The sequence below is a fragment of the Chinchilla lanigera genome, unplaced genomic scaffold, assembly GCF_000276665.1.
Source record: "Chinchilla lanigera isolate Chin_1 unplaced genomic scaffold, ChiLan1.0 scaffold00136, whole genome shotgun sequence".
NCBI classification, from domain to species: domain Eukaryota; kingdom Metazoa; phylum Chordata; class Mammalia; order Rodentia; family Chinchillidae; genus Chinchilla; species Chinchilla lanigera.
The window spans coordinates 2,892,466-2,914,434 of NW_004955537.1; the positions used below are offsets into that span (position 1 = coordinate 2,892,466).

A 21,969-nucleotide genomic window follows, 5' to 3' on the forward strand; every position below is an offset into this window, starting at 1 on the left:
TCACTAAAAATTTAGCATTTGGAAACTAAAATTGAATATGGACTTTACTAAAAGCTCAGCTACCATGTTCCACCTAGAAGCCTGGCTGCCCCAGACCCCTGGCATCTGGGCACAATCCCTGCTTGTGCCTACATACCCTCATCTGGAATTCCTACTGTTTTGGGGAAAGTGACTTTGGTAGCAGTGAATTATTAGCCTTATGTTGAGTTGGTCAAGCAGCTATTTTTGCTTTTTTTTTTTTTATATAAATTACCTTTAGTTTAGCTCTATCATTATCAGCTTTACTTGTTTGGGTCATGGGGCCAGCATTACGAGATATATAGAACTATATATTTGAATTAAGATTTTTTTGGCCTAGGGCTGGGGATCTAGCTCAGAGGCACAGTGTCTGCCTGGAAAGCACAATGTCATGAGTTCGATTCCCAGTACCAAAAAAAGAAAAAAAAAAAAATTTTGGCCTATAATTTTCCAGTGACTAAGACTTCAAGACATATTGCGGTTTAAGTGTTCCTATTGTAACAGCAGATGTATACACAACCTACTCAACATTTGTCTGGGCAATGACATTTCATTTAGCATATGCTGTTTGTAAACTGATGCTATTAAAATTACTTGTAACATAAACTCAACACAAAAAAGTACTTCTGCGTCTATAGAACATTGTTGTATAATAAGGATTCTTGTATACAAACAGCAACATTTGCTTTTTCCTTATCTGTAGGTCATTACTGCTAGGTTTTGTTTCTCAGGGGAAAGTAGGTTGGACAGATGGGCCTAGAGTCTTGCATGTGCCAGTGTCACGGTGTCCCAAACTTCTCCATTCAGCGGAAACACTTGTGTCAATAACTGCATCGTCTTCAAGAAGAGCAACTTCTGCCCACATGTTCTCCATGCATTTGCAAAATGACATTGAGCCACATTTTCCAGAACCAAGGGCAAGTTCCACACAGGTATACTTTGCCTACCATCCTACCATATAAATGGTCCCTGCATTTTCCGGCTTCTTTCTCAACCCAGATTCAGAGATCCTGAACCAAGATGAGCTAAGTCTAAGGCATTAATCACTCACCCACTCCCACTCTTACCCAGAGCCTGTCTAGAGAAAGCTCTACCCAGCTTCACACGTAGGAAGGGGAATGCGTAGGGTGGGGAGGTCTTCCCTAGTCTTTTTCATGCTACTCCAGGAGTCAACGCCCCTCCTCAGATTTTTTAGGGACCTTTAGAAGGGGGACCTAATCAGATAGACCAACCTGCAGAGACCCAGCTTCCTCAGGAAAATGAAGTTGGGCCTGGTAAATCTAGAGGAGAATCTAGCTTTTACCCAGAACTGACCCTGGGAAGATGTCCCAGCTCCAGGGGGAAGACTTAGACTTCCAAGTCACCTAAATGGGTACCAGATGTCAGCCCCACGCCTTCCCAACCACTCCATTCAAGACAGAATTGTGTGAGGCCAGGTGTGCAACTTTGACCAACCATCCCTCTGCTGCCTGGAGGACTTCTCGGTGGCAGTCCACAGCTGCAGGGCATATTCTAGCTTGGGAACTGCCAGTGGTGACTAGAGGTGAGCATGGGCGCCCACATGCTGAGAGGTGGGTGTGGGGAACAACACAGGCAAGTTGCAGGGGGTTTGCAGACTTGACTGGGCCTGCTTCCAGGTGTGGTCAGCTCTCCCTGGGCAGACTTATGCTGCCCTGGTGCCCGCTGATAGACGCGGGTTTGCTGCAGAATCACTTGTTCAAAGGTCTCCCCTGCTCCCAGCATGAAACACACAATGTGGCCTATGTGACAGCAGGTGGACAATGAGCTGAAGCTGCTCAAGGCCATCGATGCCGCAACTCGCTGCTTATGTGTTCCCCTGGGTCTGCTTAATGTGTGCCCTTGGAGCAGGAACTAGCACCAAGAAACCAAGAACCGAATCAAAGTTCAAGTCTCCACCTTGCCACAACCTTGGGTTACCGGTCAGGACCAGACAGCTCAATTTTCCCATGCATAAAATGAGAGAGGTACAAAAGATAAACTCAAAAGCCATTTATTTATTTAATTTATTAGTTGAGACAGGGTCTTGTTATATAGTTTAGGCTGGTCTTGAACTCACTATGTAGCCCAGGCTGGCCTCAAATTCTCAGGGATCCTCCCGCCTCAGCCTCCCAAGTGTTAAGATTACAGGCATGTGCCACCACACCCAGCGCGAAGGCTCCCTGTGATCCTGAGCCTATGTTCTCTTGAGTGCATACCTTCCCAGATCCAAGATCTTTGCATTATATGTGAACTGCACTCTAGAATCCAATGGAGCTATGTCCTGTCCCACACGCCCACATGTATGTATGCGCTGGAGGAGGGGAGACCCTAGAACAATGTCCTCTCTCCAAACCTCCTCAATAGGCGGAAGCCAGTGGCTTCCTCCCTTTCCTGCCTCCTGTATGCCAGCAAGACTGAGGACTGCAGGGAGGGAGGGGATGGGAAAACCAGCCCAAGTGTCCCCTGGTTTGTCCTTGCCATAACTCCCCCGTCAAGTGGCCCCTGACCAGACCTTCTAGCTATACCGTCCCCGGCCTTGGGGGGCTGGCTGGGGGACCCAGGGGCTGGAAAGCAGATCCTTTCTCCCCACCCCTCTCCCTACTACCCCTCCCACCCAAGCCACCTCATTTCCTCTTCCTCCCCAGCACTGAGCGCACTGACCAGCACTGGCAGAGCACTCAGACCCACAGCAAACCCCAGGCCCAGCTGGTCCTGGCGGGCCTGCACCAGCCTCCGGAGTATGGTCAGTCTGGGGCTCACTTTCCTGCTCCCCTTTCTCCTTCTGGCTTCGGATGTGGGTAAGTCTTCCCTGAGCCGCATATCCCATTTCTAGGCCCCAAGGCCCTGCTTCCACGCCCCCCGGAGGAGTCCTATCAAATCACAAAGAGACAGGGGCTGGGGAACTCTGGTTTAACAGGCCCAGAGTTTCAGTTTCAGGAGATGAGAAGAGCTCTAGGGATGGGTGCTGGGGTTGCTTGCACGCTATTGTGGGTGATTCTACAGCACTGAACTGTGTGTTTACAACTGGTTAAGAGAGTAAATTCTAGGTCACGTATATATTTACCACAATAAAAAAATTTGGGGAAGAAGGAAATGCTGTCACCACTGCCATGACTCTGGTCTACCAAAAAGTGAGGTTAAAGCCAAGAAAACTCAGTCAAGTGCTAGAAATCACCGCAGCCCAAGGCTAGTGGAAGGGAGGGAAGCAGCCGTTAAAGAATCCCTGGGATGTCTTCAGTGGGTGCTCACAGGCCCGGTGTGTGGGGTTCAATTATCCATTGGAAAGATGTCTATTGAGCATCGACAGTGGTTCATTAGTTGATAGACTGGCAACCTTGAGGCCTATACAGTGGGTTTTAATGATCCTGACGGCCCACAATGGATGTGGGGTTTAAATGAGATGATGTGTGCAGAGCGCTTGGCACAGGACGTGGCACTTGGAAGGAGTTTCTGTATAAGCAGAGGCTGGTTCCTTCAGTCGCTGGTTGGAGGACAGAACACAGAAGCTGCTTTTGAGTGGTTCACGGTCTAATGGGGGAGCACAGGACAGAGGATGAAGGCTGAACAGAGATAGATGCAAGGAGCACCAGACGACCAGCTTACTTTCACTTGGGTAATGGACAAAAATACAGTCGGGAAAGATTTCACAAAGAGGCTGGTAGCTACAACAATAAGTGCGAGTCTCAGAGAGGTGGAGGAACAGCCCCTGTAGGGAGAGCAGCTGGAGGGGCAGTGCGGGCAAGAAGGGGCTCAGGAGATCACATGTTATCCTGAGGGCGATGGGAGCCCTCAGGAGCCATGGGAGGTTGTAAGCCAGACAATCGTAGGGTGGTTTGGAGCCTTAGATGGATCTCTTTAGAGGATGGGCAGGGGAAGGGGCTTGTGGCTGCTGGGTTGCTCATGGTGACCGGGGCCGAGGGCTGAACAAATGCAGGCTTGGGAAATGGCAACAAGGTCAGGAACTTTTAGGAAATGACCTGCAAAATTTCATGACTGGTTGGGGTAACCAACACAAAGTTTAGTAGTACGGATGTTAGAATTAAACAACCCACCTTTGCTGGTTACTAATTGTATGACCTTGGGCAAGTTGCTTAACTTCTCTGAACCTTTATTCCCTGGCCATAAAATAGGGATAATAAACACCCACATCCGAGGCTAGCCAGGATAACAGAATGAGAATGTGTGGTGAGTGAGTGCTCAGTGCCTGACTGACATCCAATGAACACGGATTATGGCAGTGGGAGTCTGAGATAACTCCTAGGTGTCTCAGGTGGCAGGTGCTGCGTGCTGCGTCAGGGAGTACAGGAGAGAAACAGGTTTGGGAAAAGCCGGTGGAAATTCAGTTCCAAGCCGAAGGCCTTCCTGGGGTTTCTGACTCAGACGTGATTGTTAAAGCCAAGGAGGTGGATGCGCTCACTCAAGGAAGGCTGTAGAGTAATTATTTTCTCCTCTATAAAATAAAAGAATATCAGCTTCACAGGAGGTTATGGGGATGCAGCCAAAAAAAAAGGTGCTGGTACCTGGTATGCAGCCTAGAAATGCCGGCTTCATGCATGGTAGACTTTTGAACAATATTAACTGACACGCTAAGCGGCCTTTGAATTAATTAGTTACTTGACAGTAGTTAACAGGCCAGGGCCTAGAGGGAGGGGCTCTACAGAGCTCGGAATCACAGAGCTGGGCGAGCTAGTTGCGCTGTTCCAGTCTGGCCTGGAATTGGCTCTACCTCATCTCTGCCCACCCCAGGGCGCACATTTTGTGCTCTGGTCACGTCAGGTTCACAGCCCAGCCCGACACCATCAGTTTTCTTTCCAACCCTTTACCCTGCCTAAACTGCCCTTCCCTGCCCCAGATCTCGGTCTCTCCCTCTTTGGCTCACCCCATGTGTCCTGCCTGAGCTTTAGCGACCTTCAGGCTAACTCTGCGAGGAAGCAGCTCCCCACCGCGCCTTTCCCAGACTGGCTTGGATGCCCCTCTCTGCTCGCATGTACAGCAGCCTTCATCCGGCAGCTCTGGCCATGACTCCCTCCCACTAGGCAGTGCACGCTTGGAAGGCAAAGGCCAAGCCTCACCTGTATCTGCCCATCTGGACCCCGGCCTGCCCTCCTTTCTCAGCCACACAGGGCCAGCTTCATTTTTGCTCCAGGCCCACCTTAAATAACACACAACAAACAGATGTCTGCAGGGAGAAGGAGAGGCCCTAGAGAAGCTTCGGGTCTGGATGGTGGTCCTAGCCTGCAGCCTCGTGATGGGGGCAGGGAGAAGCGGCTCGAGGCTACCTCGGCAGAGCACTTTTAGAGAGGAGTCAGGAAAGGGGCCTGCCAGGGAATAAAGTAAGGAAACATAGATCATTCCCTCTGAAGGCTGGGCTGCGAAGGGAAGCCATCTGGCAGGAGAAGGGAGGGGATGGGCAGCCAGACAAGGATTTGTGCTCCTGTTTTTATTCTTTCAGGATCAAGAGACTTGAGGGCAAAAGGCTGGTGTACGTGGAAAGGGGCGGGAGGGAATGAAAATATCTGATAAAATGAAGTGCCTGTGGGGTCTGTGGGATGTGACAGGGAAAGGAAGAGGGCTGAAGGCTGGGAGGCCTCTGCAACGGCCCCTGCAATAAGCTCAGAGGCCTGGAACCAGGAGCTCTAGAATCAGAGGGTCAGTTGGCTCTACGGTGAAATAAGTCACTGATGTCCCGGCCCCAGGTGCTGCTGTGGACCTGACACTGCTGGCCAACCTGCGCCTCACCGACCCCCAGCGTTTCTTTCTGACCTGCGTGTCTGGAGAGGCCGGGGTGGGCAGGGGCTCCGACGCCTGGAGTCCACCGCTGCTGCTGGAAAAGGACAACAGCATAGTGCGCACCCTCTCGTCGGGGCAGCCCCTGCGTCTGGCACACAACGGCTCACACCAGGTCACGCTGCGAGGCTTCTCAAAGCCCTCGGACCTGGTGGGCGTGTTCTCCTGCGTGGGCGGCACGGGCCTGCGGCGGGCTCGAGTGGTCTACGTTCACAACAGCCCCGGGGGTGAGTCAGGCTGCACGAAGGGGGCAGCAGGAGGATGATGCCCCTGGCCGCTGACCCCCCCTTCCAACCCACAGCCCACCTGCTCCCAGACAAGGTCACGCATACAGTGAATAAAGGCGACACTGCTGTACTTTCTGCGCGTGTGCATAAGGAGAAGCAGACAGATGTGATCTGGAAGAACAACGGTGAGAGGGGCATTTGGTTGGACAAGTGGACCCAGGATCTTTTGCTTTGACCTCATTACCTTGATTCACACTTGTAACCTTCCTGACCAACCTTCAGGACCCTCCTCTCTGTCCTGAGCCAGATCCAGGTGCAGGTGATGCACCTGGATCCATTTCATCTCTAGATCTGTACTCAGAGGACCAGGAGCCCGTGGTTAGATACCTCCTTTAGTACTACTTTAAGAGTCATCTTTGACTCTTCCCTCAGAGCTAGCAGGGACTATGACATAACCCACTTGGGCAGAGAACCTCAGTCCCCAAGGGAAAGAAGAGAACTGGTAACCACATGCCCACCATAGGCCCAGGAGGCTCTTCCCAAAGTCCTTTCCACCCAGATCCTCACTGCCAGAGACAGACATGCTGAAGTCAAGGGCAGACCCCTGGATCTCCACCCCATGCCTCCCTTCACACCGACCCTGCCTGTGCAGCTCCAAAGATTCCTGCCTCAGCCTCAGACCCGCAATTTCCACTCACTTGCTTCCGTGGGCTCCTGAGAGAGGACCCTTTCCTGACAGCCAGAAGTTTTCCCTCAAGCTCCAGGCCACCTGAACTGACAGGAGGCGTGGAAGGAGGCAGGGAGGGCTGTGTCGCTAGAGTTTCAGTGCAGCCTGAACAGCAGAAAGCGAGACCTCAGATGCCACCCAAGTTGTGCCCAGAGGGGAATTGGGAAGTCGTAGGAGCCAGACAAAAAAGAAGGGCATTCCAGGAGAGGAAACTGACAAGAAAAGGCAGGAGGGTCTGAAATACCAGATGTTTACAGAAGAGAAACAAGCAATTCGGGGGAATTCAGGAATGTTAGGAGCCAAAGAGGGGGTGGAGAGCTGTGGGGCTTGGGAGCTCAGCAGGGGTCAAACTGGTAGAAACAGCATGCTAAGGAGCGGAGTTTTGTCCTGAGCGCAGTGGAGAGCTGTAAGAGGTGAAGCAGGGAAGATACCAAGGTATCTGTGTATAAGAATCTCTCTTGTTGCCAAATATGGGGCCAAGCTGGAGGCAGAGTGCCCAGGAAAGGGGCCCATTAGGACCTGGCGCCAGGGTGGGGGCACTGGATGTGGGGGAAAGTGGGCTGTTTTGAGATGAGGATGCGGGGGGGGGGGGACCAATGGGACTTAGTGACTTTCTGCATGATTTGTGGAGCAGAAAGAGGGTACTTCTCAGCTTTCTGGTTGGATACTAACACCTCATGCGTGTCTCTCCCTGGTCTGATCACTGTGCATGGGGTACATTAATGTGACTTGGGCCGAGGGAGGTGATACCAGTTCTCACGTGGTGCTAAGGCCCCTGACCTCACCTCACCCCACCCTCAGGATCCTACTTCCATAACCAGGACTGGCAGGAGGCCACGGATGGGCGATTCCGGCTTCGGCTCTTCGATGCACAGCCATCATCCAGCGGCATCTACAGTGCCACCTACCTGGAAGCCAGCCCGCTGGGCAGCGCCTTCTTTCGGCTTATTGTGCGGGGTCAGAGGCGAGGTTGGGGTGGTGTAAGAAGCTGAGAGTTCTATGGGTATTTCCTGTGGGTCCCAGGATTTCCAAGGTCCCCAGAGCTACCCTTCATGCCTTCATGCCTTCATGTCTTCAGCAGCCATAAGCAGGTGGGGGAAGCTCAGCTGCTGAGGACACTTTTCTCTAGGTTGTGGGGCTGGGCGCTGGGGGCCAGGCTGCAGCAAGGAATGCCCAGGCTGCCTGCACGGCGGTGTCTGCCATGACTATGATGGCGAATGTGTGTGCCCCCCTGGATTCACTGGTACCCGCTGTGAACAGGGTAAGGGGAATGGAAATGGACCCAGACACAAAAGGATGCCTGTCTCTAGGAAAGATCCTGGAACCATGGGGATGGAGCTTGGAGGGTGAGGATGTGGGCTGTGTCCTGGACCTTGGCACCTGACAGACTCATCCACACACATTTCCTCCAGCTTGCAGAGAGGGCCGTTTTGGACAGAGGTGCCAGGAGCAGTGTCCAGGTACATCAGGATGTCGGGGCCTCACCTTCTGCCTCCCAGACCCGTATGGCTGTTCTTGTGGGTCTGGCTGGAGAGGAAGCCAGTGCCAGGAAGGTATGAACTAATCTACCCTCTGTGCCACAAGCTTGGCCCAGAACCTTCACTCTGACCGATATACATGACAAGCTCTCCACAGTCACCTGACCAGTGCCCCCTACACTCAACCTGTTGTGCAAGCCATGCCCCGCCTGTGCCCTCATGGCCCCCTGATCCATCCCTTCTAACCACACCTCCTCTCTTCCCAGCCTGTGCCCCTGGCCATTTTGGAGCTGATTGCCACCTCCAGTGCCAGTGTCAGAATGGTGGCACCTGTGATCGATTTAGTGGCTGTGTCTGCCCCTCTGGGTGGCATGGTGTACACTGCGAGAAGTCAGGTATGAGCACCTGGGTGTCTGCGACCTCTCAAGACAAGTCAGCCTCCACCGAATGAATCTCCCTGGCTTGGAGGACACTTGCCCTCCTTTCACTGTTACGGCCCACATCCTGCCCTCAAGGAATACAGAGCAGGAGTTCTTACCGTAGCTTAGCGGGTGACAGCCCAGGGTGCAAGAGAGCCCAGAGGAGGCCCCTGACTGTGTGAGAGAGAGTCAGGGAAGGTTTCTGGGAGGAGGTGAAAGCTGAGATTGGATATGAAGGACAAGAGAGAAAACACACCAAAGACTGTAGGGGAAGCACAGGAGTTGAGACTCTGGCTTGGGTAGCGGGGCAGTGAAGTGGGGGGCTAGAGGAGTGGTCAGAAGAGATTAAATCATAACAGACCAGGGGGTTTAACTTAGCCGGATAGGAATAAGAGGGAACTGTTGAAGGAGCACAAGGTGGTCAGACCTCTCACTGCCGGGCAGAGTGCAGAAGCAGGCATCTGTGGCTGAGCACCAGAAACAAATGAAGCCTCAACAGTGTTCGGGCTGTGAGAATTGCAAGGAGCGTGCTTGCTGGCATTAGAGGATATTAGGAAGTGTGTTGTGGGGAGATGTGGCAGGTCAAGTGAGGATGCTGGAGGAGTCATGCAGGACTTTGTGTGACTCGCAGGCTTGAGTGACTGGAAATGTACCTCCACTAAGATGAGGAGCATGGGGGGCTGGGGGTTTAGCTCAGCGGCAAAGCGTCTGCCTGGCAGGTGCAAGGTCGTGAGTTCGGTTCCCGGTACCGGAGAAAAACCAAAAAAAAAAGATGAGGAGCATGGGATAAAGGGCACCTTGGTGGTCATGGTCACATGTGTGCCCCATGGAAGCACCCGTGTGAGTGTCCCCTCACTCTCTCCCTAGACCGGATCCCCCAGATCCTTAATGTGGCCTCAGAACTGGAGTTCAACTTAGAGACGATGCCCCGGATCAACTGCGCTGCTGCAGGGAACCCCTTCCCAGTACGGGGCAGCATGGAGCTGCGCAAGCCAGACGGTACCGTGCTTCAGGTCAGCCATGAGGACTGGGAAGCCCCTGCTCCTGTTCCACCATTTTATGATTGCTTCCTCAGACCTTTATCCCCTCCAAACTTTACTCAGGCTCTGCCCACTAGCCTGGCCATGGCTCAAGAGGGTCAGGCGGATTGGTGATAGCTGCCATTGGGCTTCTGTCCCACCAGCCTTCCATATGGATGATTGTTTCTGCCTCAGGGGTACACATTTTCTGTTTTCTGTACCCTCTCCTTGTCTCTCTTAGTCCACCAAGGCCATTGTGGAAGCAGACAAAACCACAGCTGAGTTTGAGGTACCCCGCTTGGTTCTTGGGGACAGCGGGTTCTGGGAGTGCCGAGTGTCCACATCTGGAGGCCAAGACAGCCAGCGCTTCAAGGTCAATGTGAAAGGTCAGTTATGACCTAGAGCCATGGAGGGCGGATAATGAGCAGAGAAGGCACTATCTGATGCTGCTCAGGCTCCGGTTCATGGAAGCATGGCAAGGGCATCTCAGGTCACAGCCCAGCTCCAGGTAAAGAAGAGGACTTATGGTCAACCAGAGGTTAGAGCTGGGCAGCATGAAGGCTAGAACACAGCTCAGTCCCATCTGAAAAGTACATTCCAAGACCCAGAAACTGGGGTCACCCTCTAACTTCATCTGCTCTCCTGCCTGCCAAGTATCCCCACCACACACACAGGATGCCCCTAACTCTGCCTCTAGCATGCTGCTTCCTGCTTCTGAGTTAACCAGAGCAAGAACAGGTGTCCACAGGGGGCTGTGAAGCTCAAGGGTGACCTGCTCACTGCGCAGAGGTAACACATGCATAGGAGCCTGCCAGGTGAATAAGGAGGGAAGTGCTCAGAGCAAACACTTCCTCCCTGGACTAGGTATCCCTTTACCCTCTGAGCACCTCAAACCTGAGCAGTTCACCCCCTGCCACCCTGGGGTCACATTTCCCTCACTTCTGATCTCCTCCATGCAAAGGTTACCTGTCACTGTCCTTTCTTTCACTGTTACACTGTTTCCAGGTTCTTCACCATCCCACCCTAGTAGCCCCTCTACCGTTGGAGTCTACCTTCAGCCTTTCCTCACTGTCCCAACCCAAGGCTTTGAATCCAGACAAAGTGTTTCAGATCTTATCTCTAAAATTCCCAGCTCCATCATCTTCAGCAGGTTATTGAAGCTCTTGTAGTTCTTTTCTCTATGCAAGGAGGATATTAGCACTTCCTGGGTAGGGCTGGTGTGAAGACTAAACTAGGTGATGCATTAAGCTGTCACACAGTGTCTGGCATCTGGCACAGTGTATTGCTCAGTGTATACTGCTGAGTATTCTTATTATTTACCATGGCATCTCATCCCAAGATGTCAGCCCTTCTCCTGCACGTGATGTACAGCCAGATCCCTCTCCTGACCCCAGTCCCATCCTGAACTAAGACCTCCATGAAGTGAGGCATTTTCTGTGGAGGTCTGTATGGAATTCGGTATGGAAGTTAACTGTATATGATTCAGAGGTGTGTTTTATATAAAGCCACTTCCAGAAAGTCAGATCCTCTATGCGAAGCAAAGACACAAGGGGCTCTTTGGGATCCAAACTGTACCTTCATCTCCTTTGAGATCTGTACCTCCTTCTGACATGCTCTTTGCTGCAGGATGCTCCTTTGGTTCACAGCTCCCCATCCACCTTAGGCAGCCAGCTGGCCTCCCTTCTTTCCTTCATCCCTTCCTTCTTTCCTTCCTAGAAAGTCAGTCTGGTAAGTATTTGGAAGAGGCAAGGAAACCTGTGAAGGCTGCATGAATGTGCACTAATCTGGACAGAAAATCTGAGGACAGAATAGAGGCTGTGACCGTGGAATTAAGAAGCCAGCCAGGAACACAGAAACTGGGGTAGAATCAATTAATTTGAGGTGACCTGACCAGCGAGACCAAGTTCAAATCCTCCTAGTTGTGGGTCCCTAGGCAAGTTATTCAAAGCCTCTGAGCTTCAGTTTCTTCATTCGTGACCCGAGGATGAGCCCCATCTGAACGGCGGTTCTGAGAATTAGAGATCATTCTTATGAAGCACCAGCGGCAGAGCAGGGACAGAAAGTGGTGAATGGTGGGGGAAGGGCAGCAAGCAGGTGACATCCAGGTTGTCTCCCTGCCTTGGATCCCAGCCCTTCTACCTGTCCCGCACTTCATGGGTGGAGTGCTCTCCCAACCCCTGCTGCCATGTCATTTCCTCCCTCATTTAACATTGCTGAACCCCACGCCCAAAGCTGCTCTGGGGCCAAAATTCTCCGCCCTGAACCCTGCCCGCTCCATTCATCACACCCTTGTCCAGAACATCCCCAGACCCAAAGATGCCCAAAGCACAAAGTGTTCCTCTTTTTCTGAGGACAGGATAGGCCTATGGGCAATGCCTTACCCTGAGCCTTCTGGCAGTGCCCCCAGTGCCCCTGACTGCACCTCGGCTCCTGGCCAAGCAGAGCCGCCAGCTTGTGGTCTCTCCGCTGGTGTCGTTCTCTGGGGATGGACCCATCTCCTCTGTTCGCCTGCATTATCGGCCCCAAGACAGCACCATGGGCTGGTCTGCGATTGTGGGTAAGTGAGAAGAGAACTAGAGATGGCCGGGGTATAGGCATAGCAGGGGATAAAGTAAGAACGCAGGCAAGAGCTGGAGGAGGACAGGGGTGAGCGTAACGGTGAAGGGATAAGGTGAGAACCAGAACGGAGGGAGGGGCTGAGGGAGGAGGGTGGCATCTGACACAGCTGAGACTGAGTGATGTGTGCGCTACACCCGACCCCAGTGGACCCCAGTGAGAATGTGACGTTAATGAATCTGAGGCCGAAGACGGGATACAGCGTCCGTGTGCAGCTGAGCCGGCCAGGCGAAGGAGGAGAAGGGGCCTGGGGGCCTCCTACTCTCATGACCACAGATTGTCCTGGTGAGAGGCCAAGAGTCAGCCCTTCCTGTCCCCCCAGGATTACTGTCCTGTCCACTCAGGGTTTTCATGTCTTGTTCACCCCATGGGCCCCTGCCTCTCCCATTGGAGGTTGTCCCACCTGGCCACTAGGGATCACCATTCTGTCCAGCCCCCGAGGACCCACTGGATGGCTCTGACCCCTGATCTCTGCCCCAGAGCCCTTGTTGCAGCCATGGCTGGAGGGCTGGCACGTGGAGGGCCCTGATCGGCTGCGAGTGAGCTGGTCTTTACCTTCGGTGCCCGGGCCACTGGTGGGTGATGGTTTCCTGCTGCGCCTATGGGACGGGGCACGGGGACAGGAGCGGCGGGAGAATGTCTCGTCCCCCCAGGCTCGCTCCACTCTCCTGACCGGGCTCACACCTGGCACCCACTACCAGCTGGATGTGCGGCTCTATCACTGCACTCTCTTGGGCCCTGCCTCACCCCCTGCACGTGTGCTTCTGCCCCCCAGCGGTACGTGCAGGGCAGGGTGACAGGCTGAGGAGGAAGAGAGACAGGGGACACAGGGACACATGAGACCCAGGAGACGAGGGAGGTTATAGGAGACTGGGTGGACATGGACAAGACACACCGTGGGCACTGGGGAGGACATGGGATACAGGAAACATGGGGAACACCATAAAGACAGAGGTCACTAGCAGCGTGTGGGTTGGGGGCTGCATCACTAGGTCATGGTTCATGTGGAGAACAAGGATCACGGTGGGAACCTAGGGCTTGGGGAACACAGAATACGGAGGACCTGGGGAAGCCTTACAAGGGGAATGAAGGGATCCAGAAGCTTGGGGTGAAGGTGGTCAGGGACTGGAGAAGAAGCCAGTGGCGAGGTGTGTGGAAAGAGGAAGGTGGCATGCTGGCTGCTCTTCTGGGGCCCACCGAGCAGAAGTTTGTGACCCCACAGCTGCATGGCCTGGTCTAATCTCAGTTCTACCTTCCCATTCCCCTCCTCCACAGGGCCTCCAGCCCCCCGACACCTCCAGGCCCACGCCCTCTCAGACTCTGAGATCCAGCTGACATGGCAGCGTCCAGAGGCTCCATCTGGGCCTATATCCAAGTACATTGTGGAGGTGCAGGTGGCCGGGGGCTCAGGAGACCCACTGTGGATGGACGTGGACAGGCCTGAAGAGACCCACATCATTGTCAGTGGCCTCAATGCCAGCACACGCTACCTCTTCCGTGTGCGGGCCAGCGTTCAGGGCCTGGGCGACTGGAGCAACACAGCAGAAGAGGCCACTCTGGGCAATGGTGAGAGGCGTGGACCCTGGGCTCCCGGGCTTAGGGGCTGATCTCAGCGTGCGCTTCCTGCTCTTCATCCCGTACCTGGGGCTAAGGCATCTCAGGCCCCTACCAACAAATGGCCTAGCCCTCACCTTTCCCGTCTCAGGATCCTAGTCCTGGGACAGTCACATTGCTTCCTGTGACTCTCCTGGCTCCTTCCTTTACGCAGCTAAAGTGATCTTCCTATATCTGGGTCCTTGGGTCATCATCTTTTCTCTCCATGGGGCCCCACAGTAGCCTCTGGGTTCCCTGACCCAGGCGTCCCCACCTCTTTATGTCTAGGGCTGCAGAGCGAGGGCCCAGTCCAAGAGAGCCGGGCAGCTGAAGAGGGCCTGGATCAGCAGCTGGTCCTCGCTGTCGTGGGCTCCGTCTCTGCCACCTGCCTCACCATCCTGGCTGCCCTCTTGGTCCTGGTGTGTATCCGCAGGAGCTGCCTGCATCGAAGTCGCACCTTTACCTACCAGTCGGGATCGGTCAGTAACGCAGACCCCCAGGGTGCATGCACATGACCCGTGTGTGTGTGTGTGTGTGTGTGTGTGTGTGTGTGTGTGTGTGTGTGTGTTCCTGCCTAGATACACACAAGTACTCGCACATTATGTGCATGCACACATGTTTATGCCATAAGTATAAGACTACACTCAACACTCAATGGTGCAAAATACGGTTTTATTTCTCTCTAACCAAACTCAGCTTGTGAGCCTGTTTATATTACTGGTGAAATAGTTAATATCTCTAGTTGAACAGAACTCAGTTTTGTCCATATTTCAGCAGGGCCAACTTCAGGCTTGGATGCGGTCAGTTTGGGATTCCCTTGCCCCTCTTCCCTTCTCAGCCTAGGACTGGTGGTGCTACTGTCAAGGGGCTGAGCGCCTCATCCCAGCCCCCACGCTTGCAAGTCCGAGGGCTTCCTCTGGGAGGCTCTGCACCCTGTGCTCACCTGTACCCTATGGAGGACAGCATATTTCGTGGCCACAGCCCCAGGCACAGCTGGCTCTACCCCTCTAGAATTGTGCCGGGCCAGTACCTCCACAGCAGCACCTGTCTCCACTGCCAACCTGTCTGGGTTTTCTGCTCCCCTGTAGTCCATACCCTCTGAGGTGGGGGTGGGGACCCACCATTACCTCATCTTGTCACATCTGCCTGTCCCGTCAGTCCTGCTTCCTCTAAAATCTTCCCCACTGTTGTCACTTAAGATCCAAACTCTGCCCTTTGGCCTCCACACCTGGGCTCTTGATATTTAGAGCCATACTTTGGCATTTCAAAAAAAGAAAACCCTCTTTTCTCTCAAGGACTGACCCTTGCGATAGAAAGCCCAGTGTCCAAAGCTATTGTCTCTGCTGTGCCTTTAAAAAAGTCTACCCAGAGATTCAATTGGCTTCTTTGTTAGGCTGTGTTGTCCTTCCATGTGAGGTCAGCGCACACAGAAGGCTCCTACTGCCATGGTGGGGGAGGTGATAAGGCCAAACGCTGAGGGAAGGCTGCAAGAAAGCAGCCTTGAATGTGCAATTATCCTAGCACATATCATGTCCCCAGGGTCTGGCGATATAACTTAGTGGTAGGGTGCTTGCCTAGCATGCATGAAGCCCTGGGTGCCATCCTTCCCAGTATAAAAGAAGAAAGAAAAAAGATGTATCCCTGCCACATGTGCCTGCATACAGATATCTGTCCACACACGTGTGTGGGCATGAGTGCATGTGTGCAGCTCATGTGCACATCAGGATACATATATATATGTGGTCCTGATAAATGTGTGTTCTTGTGCCTGGGCACCTCCAGGCTGCTATGTGCGTATATGGATGCTTGTACCTAGGGTGCAGCCACAGAACACACATGTGCATTCTGAGGTACACCTTCAGCTACCCATGCTTCATGTGATTCCACGTGACCTGTGTCTTCAGCCCTTGCCCAGGACCTGGGCATCAGTTCTCCTAGGAAGACTCAGCACAGAGTCCATCTCCAGTTCTCATGTCAGCAGCCCCCTTGGTCCTGTTCAGCTCTTCCTTTTTCCTGCCATCAAGCCTTCCTAGGTGGCCCACCTCTGACTCAGTACAGGGAACCAGGCCTTCCTCTTTGTTAGGATCTGGCTGTCTTTGAACTTGGCCTGCTTCAAGCGTGATGGCCAGACCCCAAGTGGGTGGACAGGGATGATTCCTGCTCCTTCCACTGTGAGGAAGAAAACTCCGCCGACTCAGCAGCTCAGGGCTTAGCATGTGGTACAATACAAGAACCTAAAGCAGGAATCCTTAGCACAATAATGGGAAGCTCATTGCTTCCTATCATTGGTCACTCCAATCCCTTTCTGTTTTTATTGTTAGAAATCACCCTTCCATTATACTATATCATGCCATTTAGCAACTTCCCCACAAGGCCTGTTCTGTCTTCCAGAACCCCACATATTAGACTCACATGCCATAGTCTCTGCATTTCTCTTTTTGGACATCTGTCCACCCATTGACCCACTGGTGGCTCTGTTGCCTGTGATTCTGTCTCAGTATAAGCCCTTGTCCATTGGTATGTCCCCAGCTCACCACCAGGGTGCCTTAGATCCATTTGTCTACCTGGTGAACCTTTACTTTCTTTGTTTGCCTGTCTGTGTCCCCTTCTGTCCCCATGTCTTCTGTGGACTGTCTGCCCATTTGTCCCATCCTGTGCAGGGGGAGGAGACCATCCTCCAGTTCAGCTCAGGGACCTTGACGCTGACCCGGCGGCCAAAACCACAGCCCGAGCCCCTGAACTATCCGGTGCTGGAGTGGGAAGACATCACCTTTGAAGATCTCATCGGAGAGGGGAACTTCGGCCAAGTCATCCGGGCCATGATCAAGAAGGACGGGCTCAAGATGAATGCAGCTATTAAGATGCTGAAAGGTCTCTGGAAGGCACTGCCAACCCGAGGCTGACACTCTCCCTTGTCCCACAGACCCCAGACCCCACCCGGCTCCTACCAGCATCTCGGCCCAGCCCTTGCCAGCCCACACTTTCTCTCCAGAGTTATTTCTGGCAAGAGTGACGTGAGCTTCTTTACAGAGTATGCCTCTGAAAATGATCATCGTGACTTTGCTGGAGAACTGGAAGTTTTGTGCAAACTGGGGCATCACCCCAACATCATCAACCTCTTGGGGGCCTGTGAGAACCGCGGTGAGCACCCACCTCATCACTTACTTCTTCTTCTGGATCCCTATCATCAACCATCACCACTACCACATTAGTGGCTTTGGAGGAACCACGGTTCTCCTCCAGGCTTCAGGCTCCCCAACTCTTACCATTAGGTATCTGTTCCCACGCCTGGTAGTGAGGGTCTAAATCATGACCCTGTATCACCCTCACCTCCCAGGTTACTTGTATATTGCTATTGAATACGCCCCCTATGGGAACCTGCTTGACTTTCTGCGGAAGAGCCGGGTATTGGAGACCGACCCAGCCTTTGCCCGAGAGCACGGAACGGCCTCCACCCTCAGCTCCCGGCAGCTGCTGCGCTTTGCCAGTGACGCAGCCAACGGCATGCAGTACCTGAGTGAGAAGCAGGTGTGTGTGAGCGCAGCAGTGACTGGGCCGCTCTCACAAGACATATCAGCAGGCTCTGCCTGGGTGTAGGGATTGAGGAATGGGGAGAAGAAAGGACGTGACCCCAGGGTGCCAGCCGAGGTGGGGATGTGACGTGCGGCAGGACAGGAGCAGAGGAGGAGAGGCAGGTCCAGAGATGCTATATTTGAAGTAGCTCAGGGAGGTCCTGCTGGAGGTGCTGAGTGGACAGCTGCCCTCCAGAGAGAGGCCTGGGCCCGGGAGCTGTCACCCCGGGATGGTGGCTGTAATGGCAAGGGAGTGGGTGAGACCCGTGGGAGGGGGTGCAGGTGTCTGGGAACCCCCTGACTCCAGGAGGAAAGGGGCAGCTCTCAGAGGGGAACACAAGACTGAGGGAAGACATTTGACAGGTAGTCCGGTTTTAAAACCTTTTGAAAGCAACAGGGCAGAGGCCAGTGCAGAGGGAGGAATTGATGATTTGGTCTCCGAGGAAGGCGCAGGGTGGAGGGGAAGACTCAGACTCAGGGGAGAGGGTCACTTTGGTCTTCAGCAATCAAGGGAGGAGAACAGGGAGGGAGAAACGGGTAAAGAGCATGGAAATAGTGGGAGGAGCAGTGTGGCTCTTGTGGTCCCAGGAAGAGGGACACAGCTGGACGTGGCCATAGCCCCGTCCACAGGAAGGAGGGCATGACTAATTTTTCTCACACAGACCTCAGCAGACCCAACACTCCAGCATAGGTGGGTGAGAAAAAGAGGAAAGGGCTCCTGACGGCATCCAGGGTGCCCGTGCAGACTGGCACTGTGGCCAGACCCTTTGCCAGGCACCCTTATCCTCCTCTTGCCTGACTTCCGGCCCTGCCTGCAGTTCATCCACAGGGACCTGGCTGCCCGAAACGTGCTGGTCGGAGAGAACCTGGCCTCCAAGATCGCAGACTTTGGCCTTTCAAGGGGAGAAGAGGTGTATGTGAAGAAGACAATGGCAAGTCTCACTGAAGCCCACACTTGACCCTGCCCCCCAGAACCCACATAGGCCCTTCCTTCACACCCATCTTCCAAACCCACTTTCTCCCAGGGGCGTCTCCCTGTGCGCTGGATGGCCATCGAGTCTCTGAACTACAGCGTCTACACCACCAAGAGTGACGTGTGAGTGCGGGGTGGGAAGGGGTATGGACCCAACCCGCAAAGATCACACAAGACATAAGCTAGACACAGCTCAGAAACGTCTTGGGTTGTCACAGGCATGACTTGAGCATCACTGGGTGTGACCCAGTGTGACTTGGGTGGGTCCTGAGGGTACCTGGCAGCATCCAGCACTTTAGAAGGAAGATGGGGTGGTGCTGGAAGGAAGTTTTGTCTTAGCGGGAGTTTCTGGGGTAGGGTTAGGTAGGGACAGTTTAAGATTTTGTGTGTGCAAGAGACAGAGAGATGCCTTGGGGAGTTTGGGAATGCCTTGGATAATCCCTGGGGTAGTTGGACAGAACATCCAAAGAGTACTGTCACCTTCCTCTCTGAAGGGTAGGGTCATGGCCACCTGATTTCCCAGACTCCTCTGTGCTCCCCAACTCAAGATGGCCATCTTTTTATTTGCTTTGTTTTTTTGAGACAGGGTCTCACTATGTAGTTCAGACTGGCCTTGAGCTCACTGTATAGCCCAGGCTGGCCTTGAACTTGTGGTGATCCTGCTGGCTCAGCCTCCCAAATACTGGGGTTACAGGATTGCACCACTATGCCCAGCCCTACCAAGGTGGCCACCTTGTCACACCTGTTCCTCTCTCCTCAGCACTGTCCATCTCAGTCTGAACTTGACTTACCCAGCCAGTTAGCCTTGTCTCCTGTGCTGTTCTGCCCTGGCCCTGAGACCTTTGGCCCAGCCTTCCCCGCTCACTGTCCACCACACTGATTGCCCTGCTGATGACCACGCACCTACCTCCCGCTTCTGCCCTAAGACCCCCTAAATGCTCTCCCCCACTCAAATGCTCTGCCCTGGTTTTAGGCCTGATGTGTACCTATACAGAGGTTGTTACAGTGTGCAATACAGCTGAGAACAAGGGCTCTGAAAGGATACCTGGGTTTGAACCCCAGCTCTGTCACTTATTTCTATGTGACTTCAGGAAATCTAGCTAGCCATTCGGAGCCTCAGTATCTTCATCTGTAAAATGGGATAATGGTAAAATCTGTTTCATAGGGTTGGTGTGATAGTTAAACGAACTAACATATATATTAAGTAATCAGTGCCTAGACCACAGTAAGTGCTCAATAAAAATGTTAGCTTGGGACCTACAATAGAACTTCAATGGAACCGAGACAGCAGCTGGCCAGACCTCTGCAGAGTAATACATGCAGGGCCCAGGAGGGGCTGCACATCCTGGATCAGTGGCATCTAAACCACTGGGCTCTGGGGACTAGAAAGTAACTAAGTGCACCCTTCTTGTTTCAGCTGGTCTTTTGGGGTCCTCCTCTGGGAGATAGTGAGCCTTGGTAAGTTCCCTTCCTCCTCCCCAGAGCACCCCCACCTACCTGTGGGGCCCTGGACTGAGGCAGCCTTGTCCACTCCTGCAGGAGGCACGCCCTATTGTGGCATGACCTGCGCCGAGCTCTATGAGAAGCTGCCTCAGGGCTACCGCATGGAGCAGCCTCGAAACTGTGATGATGAAGTGTAAGTCACCTCACCTGTAGCTTGGAACCTCATCTCTGCGATGAGCGACCTCAGCTGCAAGCCCTGTGACCCCAGCACCCCAGCTGGCCCTGGCTCTCCGTCTTGCAGGTATGAGCTGATGCGTCAGTGCTGGCGGGACCGTCCCTACGAGCGGCCCCCCTTTGCCCAGATCGCACTGCAGCTGGGCCGCATGCTGGAAGCCAGGAAGGTGAGGCGGCTGCGGGACAGAGACTGTAAGAGGCCACAGGCCACAGCTTCTGTGTCCACTGGCCCCAACCGCTTGCCCACCCATACTCCCTCAACTGGGATGGTCACCACAGCTCATTCCGGGGCCAGCCCCACTCTGCAGCCCTTGCTGGGTTAAGCCCCAGGCCCACTGCACTCTTGCAGGATGGCTGTTGCTTTGTCCCAGCAGCGGATCCCTGCCCCAGCCCAGCCTCCAGTCCCAGGCTACTTGCCCACCCTCCTCAGTGGAGACCATCAGCCCATGCTCACATGGATGCTTTGCCTCAGCAGGCACAGAACAAGGGCAGAATGCATGAATAGTCAGTCACTAACCAAGGCTGGATGGCAAATGATGATACAGGAAAAGTCTTGAGCCAATGAATAGAATCGTTGAGTGGGTAATATAATAATCGTATGGGTAAACACACAGTTCAGTAAGTGAGTCAATAGCCATGTGAACAAATGAATTATCAAATTATGAAAAACATCAAAATCAGTAAATATGAAAACAACTTTTCATATGAATTAATGATTGACTATTTTAAGGAATGAGCTGGGTGTGGTGGCACACACCTGTAATCCCAGCACTTGGGAGGCTGAGGCAGGAGGATCGTTGCAAGTTCAAGACCAGCCTGGGCTACAAAGTGAGCTCAAGGCCAGCCTGAACTGCATAGCAAGACCCTGTCTCAAAAAGACCAAAAACATACAAACAAAATATCTTAAGGAATGATCAAATAAACATATAAATGAGTGAATCATCAAAAAAGCCTTATGGCTAGGCATGGTGATGCATGCCTGTAAGCTCTCTGGAGGCTGAGGCAGGAGGATCATTGTGAGTTTGAGGGCAGCCTGGGCTACAAAGTGAGTTCAAGGCCAGCCTGAAGTACATAGTGAGACCCCATCTCAAAAAGACCAAAAAAAAACCAAAAAAACCCAGCATTATAAATAGATGAATAAGTGAACAAATGAAAGAATGAGAGAATGAATGAATGAATGAGTGAGTGAATGAATCAATGAATGAGTGACCAAACAGTTTATTGGATGAGTGCATGAAAAAGCCCCCACCTAAGAACTGTGTGTAGGGCCTCAGACTATGGTCTGCTGCCCACACTGCTCTGAGCCGGTAAGAACCACCCTACCTCCCACTAAAGACTACTCTGTCCCCAGGCCTATGTAAACATGTCGCTGTTTGAGAACTTCACCTATGCAGGCATTGATGCCACAGCTGAAGAAGCCTGAGCTGTCATCTCACAAGAACCTGGCTCTGCTGGCCAGAGCACACTGGTTTCCAATCATGGCTGCAGACCCTTCTAGCCCCTGACCCACACTATCTCAAGGATGTTTTTAATTTAAGGTGAAAAATAGGGATCCAGGAAAGAGGGGGGCTGAGGGGGACCAGGACCCACATGCAAGCCCCTACTTCAGACCCTCCACATGCGCACCACTAACATGTCCTGTTCAGTTGCTCCTCATTCCCTGCCTTGTGAGTGAATGAATGAATAAATAAATAAATGCTCTGAGAAGCTCCATCCAATGTCTGTCTTTTAACGTTGGTGCATCTGGGAAAAAAGTTAAACACAAGAGGGAGAAACTGGACTTCCCAGGTAAAGACACACTGCCCAAGGCCCAAGCCCTCTGTGGAAGTTGCCTCTCCCGTGACAGGGGTGTTCAGAGAACCC

General features: G+C 53.1%; 1 protein-coding gene and 1 long non-coding RNA gene across 3 annotated transcripts; one reads left to right on the forward strand and one right to left on the reverse strand.

Annotated features, from left to right (window-relative positions):
• The first annotated feature begins 2,447 nt into the window (after positions 1–2,447).
• Tie1 (tyrosine kinase with immunoglobulin-like and EGF-like domains 1) lies at positions 2,448–21,819 on the forward strand. Of its 2 annotated transcripts, XM_005410647.2 has the most exons (23): positions 2,449–2,816; positions 5,715–6,032; positions 6,107–6,217; positions 7,561–7,716; positions 7,889–8,020; positions 8,172–8,312; positions 8,504–8,632; positions 9,524–9,669; positions 9,917–10,061; positions 12,074–12,232; positions 12,439–12,576; positions 12,772–13,068; positions 13,567–13,857; positions 14,173–14,363; positions 16,545–16,755; positions 16,915–17,025; positions 17,222–17,412; positions 18,275–18,388; positions 18,482–18,552; positions 19,847–19,887; positions 19,969–20,065; positions 20,174–20,273; positions 21,458–21,819. In XM_005410647.2, the coding sequence occupies exons 1-23, from the start codon at positions 2,759–2,761 to the stop codon at positions 21,527–21,529; spliced, it is 3,420 nt and encodes a 1,139-aa protein (XP_005410704.1). In that variant the 5' UTR covers positions 2,449–2,758; the 3' UTR covers positions 21,530–21,819. The 2 variants fall into 2 exon arrangements, with proteins under 2 accessions (XP_005410703.1, XP_005410704.1); XM_005410646.2 differs by lacking the exon at positions 12,772–13,068 and having other exon boundaries at positions 2,448–2,816.
• On the reverse strand, positions 2,829–5,860 carry LOC102024384. The gene is made up of 3 exons (XR_264779.1): positions 5,782–5,860; positions 5,091–5,170; positions 2,829–4,468 (listed from the first exon to the last, which is right to left on the reverse strand). It is a non-coding gene; the product is annotated as an uncharacterized LOC102024384 (long non-coding RNA).
• Positions 21,820–21,969: the final 150 nt, after the last annotated feature.

Excerpts from the sequence above, each read along its gene's own strand:
- Tie1 (XM_005410647.2), top strand. The coding sequence starts at position 2,759 with ATGGTCAGTCTGGGGCTCACTTTCCTGCTCCCCTTTCTCCTTCTGGCT. Across the intron at positions 8,021-8,171 it reads TGGTACCCGCTGTGAACAGG|CTTGCAGAGAGGGCCGTTTT; the intron begins GTAAGGGGAATG and ends CATTTCCTCCAG. Across the intron at positions 17,413-18,274 it reads AGTACCTGAGTGAGAAGCAG|TTCATCCACAGGGACCTGGC; the intron begins GTGTGTGTGAGC and ends CCCTGCCTGCAG.